Source organism: Zosterops lateralis, assembly GCF_965231275.1.
Source record: "Zosterops lateralis genome assembly, chromosome: 6".
Lineage (NCBI taxonomy): Eukaryota > Metazoa > Chordata > Aves > Passeriformes > Zosteropidae > Zosterops > Zosterops lateralis.
The window spans coordinates 2,648,359-2,660,172 of record NC_139761.1 but is presented as its reverse complement, the minus strand read 5'-3'; the positions used below and the strand labels follow the sequence as shown (position 1 = coordinate 2,660,172).

General features: G+C 44.4%; 1 protein-coding gene across 1 annotated transcript; it reads right to left on the bottom strand.

Annotated features, from left to right (window-relative positions):
• Nucleotides 1-1,691: 1,691 nt before the first annotated feature.
• On the bottom strand, nucleotides 1,692-11,814 carry PSMC6 (proteasome 26S subunit, ATPase 6). The gene is made up of 14 exons (XM_083862573.1): nucleotides 11,682-11,814; nucleotides 10,829-10,908; nucleotides 10,583-10,622; nucleotides 10,191-10,243; nucleotides 8,299-8,366; nucleotides 7,786-7,900; nucleotides 7,152-7,239; nucleotides 6,625-6,686; nucleotides 6,418-6,541; nucleotides 6,228-6,289; nucleotides 5,136-5,256; nucleotides 4,964-5,044; nucleotides 2,737-2,808; nucleotides 1,692-2,199 (listed from the first exon to the last, which is right to left on the bottom strand). The coding sequence occupies exons 1-14, from the start codon at nucleotides 11,806-11,808 to the stop codon at nucleotides 2,081-2,083; spliced, it is 1,212 nt and encodes a 403-aa protein (XP_083718699.1). The 5' UTR covers nucleotides 11,809-11,814; the 3' UTR covers nucleotides 1,692-2,080.

The following is an 11,814-nucleotide window of genomic DNA, read 5'->3' as shown; positions in this document are numbered from 1 at the left end:
ATTTCGACGCGCCGAGCGGGGTCGTTTCTGCGCTGTCCCGGGACGTGGTTGGAGTTCCCAGCCCCGGAGGTGTTGGAGGGACGAGGCCTGGGTGCTCCGGGCTGAGATCAGTGAGGGGATCAGTGAGATTCGACTCGGTGATCCCAGAGGTCTTTTCCAACCTAAATGGCTCTGGGATCTCCAGTCTGCTCCTCTTTGTGTAAATGATGCCTTCAGACGTCTCAGTGTTGGGGCAAGAATGTGCTTTTTTTTGCTTTTTTGAGGTGCCCTGCTCTGAGAACTCCAGGAGAGCTGGAGAGGGACTGGGGATAAGCGGTGGAGGGACAGGGCACAGGGAATGGCTTCCCACTGCCAAAAGGCAGGAATAAATGTGAGATTGGGAAGGAATTGTTCCCTGTGAGGGTGGGGAGGCCCACAGAGAAGCTGTGGCTGCCCCTGGATCCCTGGAAGTGTCCAAGGCCAGGCTGGACAGGGCTTGGAGCAGCCTGGGAGAGTGGAAGGTGTCCCTGCCCATGGAATGGGTTGGAATGGGATAGGATGGTCCTCAAGCTCCCTTCCAACCCAAACTATTCTAAGATCCTGTAAGATTTCACTTTAAGCTGTAGTTTTTCATTCCTTTGCTTTTCAATGAACCAAAATTTTACATTGGTGTCACTGGAATTTCTGAGGGAAGTTTAGTCAAAGCAAGCAAAGTCAATGGGTTGGTCGCGTAAATAAAATTGGAAGTGTCCTTTTAGAAATACTAGCTCTGGAATTTTACAGTCTCAATTTTTATTTCGAGTGCATCTTTCTACTGTTTTTACTAAATAAATCTTTGAAAAACCTTCAACAATCACATTTCAACAACCATTCCCTCAATCAGAGGCTCAGCTCACTGTTTACACCACTGTTCTGCTCAGAAATGGACTTTTATTTCATTTTCTCCTTGTTCTAGGCACATGTATGAAAATGTATGAAATATATGAAAAGGGTGTTAAAACTAAACCTGAGATTTGCACCTTTACACTCCTGACACAACAGGGAGAAGAGTCTGTAGCAACCATATAAACAGGGAAATATCATTGCCTGTCCTGTCCTAACTGTCCTACACCTTACACCGTTTTATCTGTGATGGGCAAGGAAATAAAAGTACAGCTGTTAAAATTGCCAGGGAGATGCTGTGTGTTTCCTGGGAAGTCAAGAGCTAATCTAATGCACTTGCCTGTCAGCTGAGCAAGCCCAGAGTAATCCAATTAGGATAATTAGAAGTGGCCAGAAGAGCAGTTTAGTCCAACATTCAGGTGAGCTGCACAGTGCAGTGGGTCTGTGTGCACCCCTTGGGGTGGAACTGCTTGGAAAACAGAAATTAAAATAAAGCAGATGTCCTTAAAACCACCACCACCTTGTTTACTTTTTGCAATAAATAAGCACCAGCTCAGGTAAATCCTATTTCCAGGATTCAGCAGCAAATGAGTGTGCCTAGGTGGGCAAAGAGGCCAAAGGCACCTGGATTTTCAAATTCGAATGAAAACTGATGTGATTCTGCTGAGGCCACACCTCAGATGCTGGAGAGTTCTGGGCCCTCATGGAAATTGTTTGGTACAGGAGGCACAGCACTCCAATCCTTACACCAGAGAAAAGCTGCTCCTTTAAACTCAGAAGACACAAAATTCACCTCTCTGTGAGAGCTACACACGAAGTCCACCAGGATAAACAGGTTTAAACAGGTTTTATTCATAAACTGTTTAGGGAAAGGAGATTTACTGATATACAAAAAGTCAAGAAATGAACTGACTTCTGTTTGTGAATCCCTTCAGGCACGTTTTATAAATTCCCACCATAATTGCTAAGAGAACAACACATCTCCATACATTTTTACTGAGCCTGGGCTGTAATGAACATTGCATTTCAGAATTGTACAGAAAACACACTCCTGTAGCCAACTTGCAACTAGCATTCCCAAAATTACTAGCTACATGCTACACAAACACCTTACAATGATAATCAAGAGGTACATTATTTCTCTCCTTGTTTTGTTTTTTTTTTATGCATTAACCCAGTAGGATGTGTATACAATCAATCACAAATTCTATTGGTTCATTTACACAGGTTTGTAGTCAAGCTTGGACTCCAGCTTCTTGGAATCAGCCACTTTCCTGACAGCTTTCATGAAATCTTCCTGAACTACGAAGTCATGATCAGCACGGATTGCAAACATCCCTGGGGGGGAGGATTTAACAGTGTGAACAGACAACATGAACTTTCACTCAAATTCAAATGAAAACTGATCCAGGTTACACAATCTACATGACTTTCTATGTGTCTTGGATGTTGGGAAGAGGAGGGAATTCACCTTTCTGAACTAGGAGATTGCTAAAAAGAAAAAAAAAACTTGTTTAAACTCTGAGTGTGCATTTATGGTGTTACTCAGCTTGCCCATGCAGGCAAACCCCAAGAGCACAAATTCTCATGAGAAAAAAGCAAAAAATAGCATCAACTCTCCAGGCACACAGGTACCAAGAGCCCTGAATTCTCTACAAAAAGGAGAAAAATATGGGTACAGTCCCTGTTCCTGGAATCTAATGAGACAGTGGGACACACCATGATCAGCCATCAAGTGGCTGGCTCAGATCAGCTCAAGTGAAATGTTCCAACAGAACGTTTTTTGAGCTCCTGGGTTTAATCCACAGAGGAACAGCTCCAAGATTCAGCATTATCCAAGATTTAGCAGATCCAAATGAAGAGTTAAGGAATTACCTGCTTCAGTACAGACATTTCTCAAGTCTGCTCCGTTGAAGCCATCTGAAAGCTTCACGATTGCTTCATAATCTGTTGATAAAACACCAAGGCCCGTTAGGAATAAATCACCCCCTGTTGTTTGGGATGCCAATAAAATACAGATCCAGCTACCAAACTTGGATTTCAGTGCAAGCAGAGAGCTGCCCATTGGGCTGATAAATTAACTGGAATCAGCAGCTGGATCAGCCCTTCCATTAAAACAGAAATGTGTGGCAGCCAAAAGCTCATGTTATATAATTAAATCCCAAAGTTACCAACTTGCGGTTACAAGAATCAACATGAAGTGCAAAAAAGCTCCATCAAGGCAATGTTCTTATCATTTTAATACTTTAAAAACCCAGAAAACTTATCTCCAAGTGGTCATAACTCAGTCTCTTTCCACTTCCAACACTCCATCTAATAAAGGCACTTAGTGCCTTAATATATTAAGCCTGATATTTTACGCACATATCTTTATTTAAAGAGTGGCTGTGGTTATAATTCAGTGGAAATCAATTTCTAAACCACTGCTGAGCCTCCAGCAAGTTCTGATTTTTGCAAGGCTGCTTATTAAAATTATCAACTCCCTGGAAAACTTTTCAGTTTCCCTTCTGTATAAAATTCAAAACATTTAAACTGAATGTTTTTATCTCGAGAATCAAAAAGCTCCTAAAGATGAGATGTCCTTCAGCTGTATTTTAACTCCATGTAGTACAATGTCATATAAAAAATTCTTTTCATGACTGGAAAGTTAAAAAATGTGAGGGGAATGAACAAGGTTGAACAGTGCAAGGTTTGGGAGTTTAGGGATTTTAGAGACACCAGAATTGAAGCAGGGGAATCTCATGTTGTGACCTGAGCAAATCTTAAAATCTTTGGATTTTAATCCAATTTCCACCTCACCCTGCTGCTAAGTTCAGGCCTTCCTTTTGGGGTATCAAAGCTGAGCACTACAGTCTTTGAACATCACATGCAGGAATTTAGCAAGGACCTGCCACCTCACCTTGCTGAATGGCAGAAGGAATGATCCCACCCTGCTCCACTCCAGTGCCAAAGACATGAGAACAGGATGAAGCAGAATTCCAAAATCCCACAATGGTTTGGGTTGGAAGAGACCTTCAAGACCATCTCCTTCCAACCCTTGCTGTGGCCAGGGGCACTTCCCAGTTGCTCCAAGCCTCATCCAACCTGGCCTTGGACATTTCCAGGGATCCAGGGGCAGCCACAGCTTCTCTGGGCACCCTGTGCCAGGGTCTCACCACCCTCCCAGCCAGGAATTCCTTCCCAATATCCATCTAACCCTGTCCTCTGGCAGTGGGAAGCCATTCCCTGTGTCCTGCCTCTCCATGCCTTGTAAAAAGTTTCTCTCCAAGAACTTCACCTCAGGTTCACGATTTGCTTTGGAGCTCCTTCTGTCTCTTAGGCTGCAGGCACATGCAGGTTTAAGCCAACACTGCAGCCATGAAAAGCCCTCCCCCAGCTCTCTCCTGCTGTCCCTGAGCTGAGCTGCAGCTGTTGATGCAGCCAGATGGTGGCTGGGATCAGCTCCAGGGGCTGCAGGAATCGCTGCTGTCAGCACAGAGGGGGTGGGGGTGGCACAGGGCCCTGGGGCAGCCAGAGCTGCTTTAAAGGGAAATCCCAGCCCCAGCTCCCTCCTGGAAAGCTGGGAGAAGTCACTGTGAAAGCAGGACTCTGGGCAGCTCAGAGTAACACAGTCCTTAAATAAACCTTTCTCATTTTATCCTATTATTCTCCCCCTACACTCCTGAGAGAATGATCCACACCACTACGAGACAACAGTTTTGCTTTTGCCATCTCCAAACTCCAAGGTTTCTCCCTGACTTTTAAAGGTTGCTGCTTTCAGACTCCTTCATTAACAGTATTTCTTTCATTGAGAGGTGAATGAAAACACTCTTTACTTGCACTAAGCCATTCTATTAGAAACAGGAACTGCCTGATGAGAACCACGTTGATTTTCCAGTTTCCAGCTGGGCTCCAAGGGTTTATATTAGGTTTTCCTTTTCAAAGACTTAACAACAGTTCAATCAAGATGCATTAACAAATAAAACAAGTAGAATTCCAAGAGGGGAAGCTGTGTGGGCAGTGTAAAGGTGGGAATACAGTCAGAATCAATGCAACAACTCAGCCTCTTCCCATCTCTACAAACAGCAGTAGGAATCACATCCTACAGGAAACTTCTACTTACCTATCTCACCATGTTTAGTGATAGGACCTGCATGAATCTTCAAAATATCTAATCTGGCTTGTTCATTTGGGAGATCGATATCTAGAAAGAATCACAGCTTCAATAAAAGCAGAAACCCCACAATTCCCATGGGTCACATCCTCCTTCCAGCCACTGGGAAGCAGAAACTCACGGATTTTTCTGTCCAGCCTTCCGGGCCGCAGCAGGGCAGGATCCAGGGTGTCAGGTCTGTTGGTAGCCATGATCATTTTAACTCTGTGCAGAGTGTCAAATCCATCCATCTGATTCAACAACTAACAGGGAACAGAACTTTTGTTTTAATCAACCCCAGATCTTCCCAGTCTCATTTGTTTTCCTGCCTAAGTTATTCTTGACCAAGATGAAAAGCTCTGAAGTTAAAAAAAAAAGATTCCTGCAAGGCCTTGAGCTCCCTGAATATTCCATCCCAAGCAATGAAGGGTTGAAAACACTCTGAAAATGCTTTGCCCAGAGAAAAGGACATTGAGCAAAGCTGAGCTCAAACGTGAAACACTTGACTAAAACAATGAGGCAAAGAAAATATTGCAAGGACTAAAGGAGCCAATGGCTGCCTGACACATTTGGATTGTAGTGCACCAAGGCCAAGACATTCCAATTAGACTTGAAGAACAGCCTCTGGAATACTAATCCACACACAGGAAGGCGTTTCATTGTGAACACTCAAAGCACTTGCTCTTTGATCACAGTGATTTAATTCTCTATGGAAGGCAGAGACATTCTTTTGAACCAGGCAAACTGTTTGCAAACACAGGCCAAGCAAGGTTCTCATCAGCTTCAGAATTCCTAATTGTCACCAGTGCTTTTAATATTCTCTTCACACAACCCAGTTTATCAAAGCAATTAATACAGAAACAAAGAAATACAAGTGCTCCTCCTAGCTTTGAAAATCTAACTGCAGCAGTCCAAAAATGTTACAGACTGGGTGGCTTTGGGACTAAAGGAGACAGAAAGGGGGGTTCTCCAAACCTTCATAGATGCTGGGAGCAGCAACAAGCAAAAGAAAATATCCCAAACCATTTCAGCAATTTAAAAGATTCAGTTAGTCTCCATACATAACTCATGGCTGAGTCACCAGGATGTGCAGCTGCCTTTTGTGAAAGCAGCACTTAGTTCCCTTCTAGTTTAAGATTATTAACCCAGCAAAGGTTCTGCAAAGCCAGATCCCAGGTAACAATTCACATCTGTATTATTATTGAATGTGGCTGTTCAGGAATTGGACACTCACCTCCATCAGAGTCCTCTGAATTTCTCTATCAGCTGATGTGCCTTCGGAGAAGCGGCGCCCACCTGCAGCACAGCAAACCAATCAGTTCTGCTGCTTGATTTTTGCCTTTTAAACAGGGGGGAATTGGCTTTACAGCTGACTCCAGCCTTAAAAGGAGAGCCCAGCCACCCCCCAAGGCCGTGAGCTTTACCAATAGCATCGATCTCATCCATGAAAATGATGCAGGGCTGATGATCTCTGGCATAATTGAACATCTCTCGGATCAGCCGAGCGCTCTCGCCGATGTATTTGTCCACTATGGAGCTGGACACCACCTTGGGAAGGACAGAGGATGTGGATGAGGAGACTGGAGAGCAAAAACACCCACTGTGTGTGTGGGAAAAGTGCCACTACACACCTTGAGGAAGTTGCAATCCAGCTGGCTGGCAACTGCTCTGGCCAAAAGGGTTTTTCCTGTACCTGGAGAGAAAAAAAGATTGTGGCTGTTTAGTTACGAACTCAACACTGCCTGGCAGTGACTTAGGAAGGAGGGGGAAAAAGGGGAAAGGGGAGAAAAAAGGGAAAGGGGAGAAAAAAGGGAAAGGGGGAAAAAAGGGAAAGGGGGAAAAAAGGGAAAGGGAAAAAAAGGGAAAGGGGAAAAAAAGGGGGAAAGGGGAAGGGAAAGGAAAAAACAAAGATGAGATAAAGGAGAAAGAGAGCAGAGAGGAGAGACAGAGAGGAGAGACAGAGAGGAGAGACAGAGAGGAGAGACAGAGGAGATTGAGGAAAATAAAAAAGAAAAAGAGAAGAAAGAAAATAGAAAAATAAAAAAGGAAAGAAAAAGTAAAGGAAAACATAAAATCAAAAGGCAAAGAAGGAGAAACAAGCCTCTTGCCACAGTCTGAAAGCAACACCAAACAGTTGTTGCCCTTTGCTGAGACTCACCAGGGGGGCCGTAGAGCAGGCAGCCTTTTGGAGGGATAATTCCCACACGCTGGAATAATTCTGGGTTTGTAAGTGGCAGTTCAATGACCTGTGAAGGGACAGAGAACAAACTGAGCCTCTGAGTTTTAAAACAGTTAATGATGCACCTGCCAGCCTGTTTTTCATCTAGCTGCATTATTTATTGGCAGCATTTTTGTGTGAGAAACAGTTTAATAAGAAAATGTGAGAGATGCTATGGATCAATCTACTCCCCTGTTCTGGTTCTGAAATTGCTGCTTCCTCTCAAAGCTCTTTGCTCAAATCACATCCCTACTGTCCTAATTCCACTCCTCAGAGCAATCCTGGTAGTTTTTTGAGGAAAATTAAAGTCTGCTTTGCTGGCCCTCCCACTTGACTTCAAGGCACTCCCTCAGCCTAAAGGGTCTTGAATCCTTTAAACCCTCTTCTCCAAAGGATTATCTTCATTTTAATGAATCTGAGTACTTTAAACAAAACATGGAAAGCACTGATCTGAGAGGATCCTTCAAAAGCCTCATGCTGGTGGAAGATAAACATCAAAAAGGTGTTTTTTTTCCCTGAAATCACCACTGAGAGCCTTGATCAGTGTCTGAGGGGGGTGTGAGGCACTGGGTACCTCCCGTAACTCTCGGATTTGTTCCGACAAGCCGCCGATCTCAGAGTAGGAAACATCTCCTGGGTCTTCATGAGACATGTTATAAACCAGTGGATCCACTTCCCTGGGCAAGTATCTGGAAAACGAGAGTTAGGAGGAGATATTTTTGTTGGGTAGAGACATTTGTTAATTAAAATAAATTATTTAAATTCATAAAGCCATTCCCATAAATTTTTACAGCAATACGAACATTATTTCTTTTCTTCCCACCTTACATGCTGAATAAACCCCAAACCTAGTAAACTTTATAAAAAGTTTTAAAACATGGCTGAAAATAATGTAATTATTTTTCTAAGAACAACCAATATCTTTTTAAATCATATAAAACAGACACACAAGTCTTCTCTCAGAGTATTTGCCCTCACTGAAGCATTGCTAAGCAGAGAATGTTTACCAAATATTGCAGAAGTGATTATTCAGGATTTTGTGTAATGTTTTAACCCCTTTTTTATGATGAGAAGAGAAGAATCCTACCTCATTATAGTCAGAGTGGTCATGTCCAGAGCAACTCTCGTCCCTGGCTTCAGCTTACTCTTGTCAAGCTAGTCCCAAAAAAAGGAATTCTGTTAGAACCCCACTCCAACAAAGTCCCTCATTTCTGCCTAAATGTTCACTGGAGTTTGCATTCCTTGCTCCATCACACACAAGAAAATAACAAGGCTAGAAAGTGGCAAACCAAGCAGTGATGAACTCACCTCCATCACTTTATTAAAATAAAAGCTGTTTTCTAGTCCATCATTAATTTTTAATTTTGCTGCTGTCAATCTGACTGGATCAGTGGGATTTAATCCTCCCCTCTGCTCCAGACAGGAACAGCAGTTTCAGAATAACTAAACTCACAAAAAGCTGAACATTTTCCTGTGTCTTTACTTCCCTTCTTTGGAGTCAGCTGTTCAATTATTACTCTTTCACCTCAGATACCTCCTCACCTGCCTCAGCAGCTTTTGTCTGCTCGTTCCATTTTTATGGGATTTTTTAAACACATCCCAGTACACCCTACTAAATTTTGCTGGAATTTAAAGAGGATTTTGACAATCCTTTTCCAGGACTGCTGGAAGTTTCCCATTGTCCCTGCTGGGGGATTTATAAGGTCTCTTCCCACATGGGTTCTTGACCCTCTGGAAGGGTTTAGGATCAATCTGTCCCCCCTCCCTTACTGGGGTCACTACTAAGGCCTCTTTCCATCTTCCTTATCCAAAAAACTTTGCAACAGCCTGAAATTCTCTCTGATTCAACCCTGCCCAACAGACTGAAGTTATTTTGCAGTGAGAAGAAAACAAAGAGAAACAACTTGACCTTCTTAGCTAATGCACTTGAGATAGGGAAGTCACTTTGCTCCCACTTGAAGTAATTTTGCTCTCCTCCCTCCTGAGCAGCAGCAGCTCAGCCATGAGGGCTTTGATCAGAAACTCATCCTTCTAATCTGGGAGAAATTGTTTGTCTTTGATATTTTGACATTTTTTTGAAAACAATCAGGGGGTTTGTTGGGGTGGTTTTTTTGAGCCTCTGGTAGCAAGTCAAGGATCTTTTAAGATAAAAGAGTGTTTTTGGTGAAGAATAAACTCCAAAGGGCTGGTTCATCCAAGGACAACCTATCCTTTAGGATTCACCTCTGTTTCAACACAGAACATCAAGATTACCTCACATGCCCCACAGTGGAATTAAGTTTATTTATGTCCCAAAATTTTGCAATGAACATCAATTTCTCTCCAGAAAGACAAAAAAAATTAAAGATATAGTTAAAGATAATAGCTTCAAACAGAGAGTAGGTTTAGATGGGATATTGAGAAGAAATTCCTGGCTGGGAGGGTGGAGGGTGCCCAGAGAAGCTGTGGCTGCCCCTGGATCCCTGAAGTGTCCAAGGCCAGGCTGGACAGGGCTTGGAGCAACCTGGGATAGTGGAAGGTGTCCCTGCCCATGGCAGGGCTGGAATGGGATGGATTTTAATGTCCCTTCCAACCCAAACTATTCCATGATTATGATACACAGTAAAATAACATCAAAACTAAATCTCAGCACTATGACAGCAACAGTCACAGCAACGGTGACATTACACAATTATCAATTTTCACAATAATTAATTTTCAGAGAGTCCAAAATCAGGCAGAAGGACAGAATTTTTGACTCAATAGAAGTCATAAAACACATGCAAGGTCCTGGGAGTGCTGTGGATTTTTTTGTCTCCACCAGGAAGCTCCACTGCTACCAATACAAAGGGAGATTAGAGCAGGCACCAGTGTAAAATAGTGATGTGCACATTACAGAAGTAAAAAAAACTACCCCACTAAGGACCCAATGGATGAAATGCAATGCCAACATTCAACAACAAAGTAAAATTTTAATGAATATTCCCACAGATCAATTACCTGACGGCGACAGCCAACCACGTATCTTGGTCCATTTGTAGCCTTCACAATGACTGGAGAGAGAAAATTACAGAAAAAACACCAAATTTACTCAATTCACCCTCTGAGCTGTGATTTCTGAATCACCCAAAATGTTTTTCTGATCACCAACACTTTAATTCTTTACTTATCCATAAGTTTAACAAGATTTAAACTTCAAAAGGTTATTATTTTGTGGAATTGTTCCAGGCCAGGCTGGACAAGGCTTGGAGCAGCCTGGGAGAATAGAAAAGTGTCTCTGCCCCTGGCAGGGGGTGGAATGAAATGGGCTTTAAGGTCTTTTCCAACCCAAACCACCCCCCAGTTCCCTGATTTTCACAGTCTCAGAGAATGTAACAGTTCAAGGTACTCACACTTCTCCTCTGTCAGCTGTTTAAGGACCTCACCAACAATCTGTAAAAAGAATAAACACAACATCAGCCTCAGGAGAAATCAACACTGCAGGACTCAGACACACTGGAACCCACCCCCAACCCACCAGTTACTGATGTCAAAGTCAGTTTTACCTGGACTCTTCCCACTTTCCCTTTCTTGCTGCTAAAAATTGATGTAAATGTTCCTTTTCCAGGCAGATCCAACCCCTCGTTTCCCTCACGTACCTGCCCAACGCTCTGCAAGGCCTTGAGATCATTTTCTGACTTCTCATACTGCTTGGTGAGTTCTTTCAGCTGTTCCCTTACTGGAAGAGGAAACAAACACAGGATTTTGGTAACTTTGAACCCCACAAAAGCACCAGACCCTTTTCCAGCAGCAGGTAGAGTGAGAGTGGGAGACCTGTAAGAACCCTTGAGCTGATGTGGAGAAGGGAATGGAGCTGGGGAAGGGTCTGGAGCAGCAGAAGAGGCTGAGGGAGCTGGAAAGGGGCTCAACCTGGAGAAAAGGAGGCTCAGGGGGGACGTTGTGGCTCTGCACAACTCCCTGAAAAGAGCAGCAACCAGGGGGGGTCGGGCTTTGCTCATAGGGACAGGGCAAGAGGAAACGGCCACAAGTTGTGCCACAGTAAGTTTAAATTGGATATTAGGGAAAATTTCTTCAGGGAAAAGGTGGTCAGTCACTGGGGAAAGGCTGCCGAGGAAGACAGTGGAGTCTCCATCCCTGGATGTGTCCAAGGAACGACAGGACGTGGCGCTCAGCGCTCTGGTCTATTGACAAGTTGGTCTCGCAGATCCCAGACATCTTTTCAAACCTATGCGATTCGTGATTCTGTGACCCTTCCGGAGCTCTCGAAAGGGGACCGGGACCCATCGGCAGCGTCGGCAGTGCCCACCCTCATCCCACCCTCATCTACCCCCATCCCACCCTCATCCACCCCCCGCTCCCCGGGGCCCGGCCAGGCCCATGACGAAGCGCGGGCAGCGCCGCGACCGCCTCTCTCCTTCTCTGGCCTCCTCGGGGCGCTTCAGCGACGGCCACCCCCTCACCCCTTTCACCGCCCGCCGTGCCCGCGCTCACACTCCTTGAGGCGGCCGTCGATCTCCTTGTGCTCCAGCAGCTTCTTGCGGTAATCCTGCAGCGCCTTGTCTCTGGGGTCCGCCATGATGAGCAGCCGCCGCTCGTAGGGAATGCCGGGAAGGGCCATGGCGGA

Bases quoted from the DNA above. Each gene is read 5' to 3' on its own strand.
- PSMC6 (XM_083862573.1), bottom strand. From the start codon at position 11,808: ATGGCCCTTCCCGGCATTCCCTACGAGCGGCGGCTGCTCATCATGGCG. The intron at 10,909-11,681 runs GTGAGCGCGGGC...TTCCTCTTCCAG, and splicing joins CGACGGCCGCCTCAAGGAGT to TAAGGGAACAGCTGAAAGAA. The intron at 10,623-10,828 runs GTACGTGAGGGA...TTCTTTTTACAG, and splicing joins CCTTGCAGAGCGTTGGGCAG to ATTGTTGGTGAGGTCCTTAA.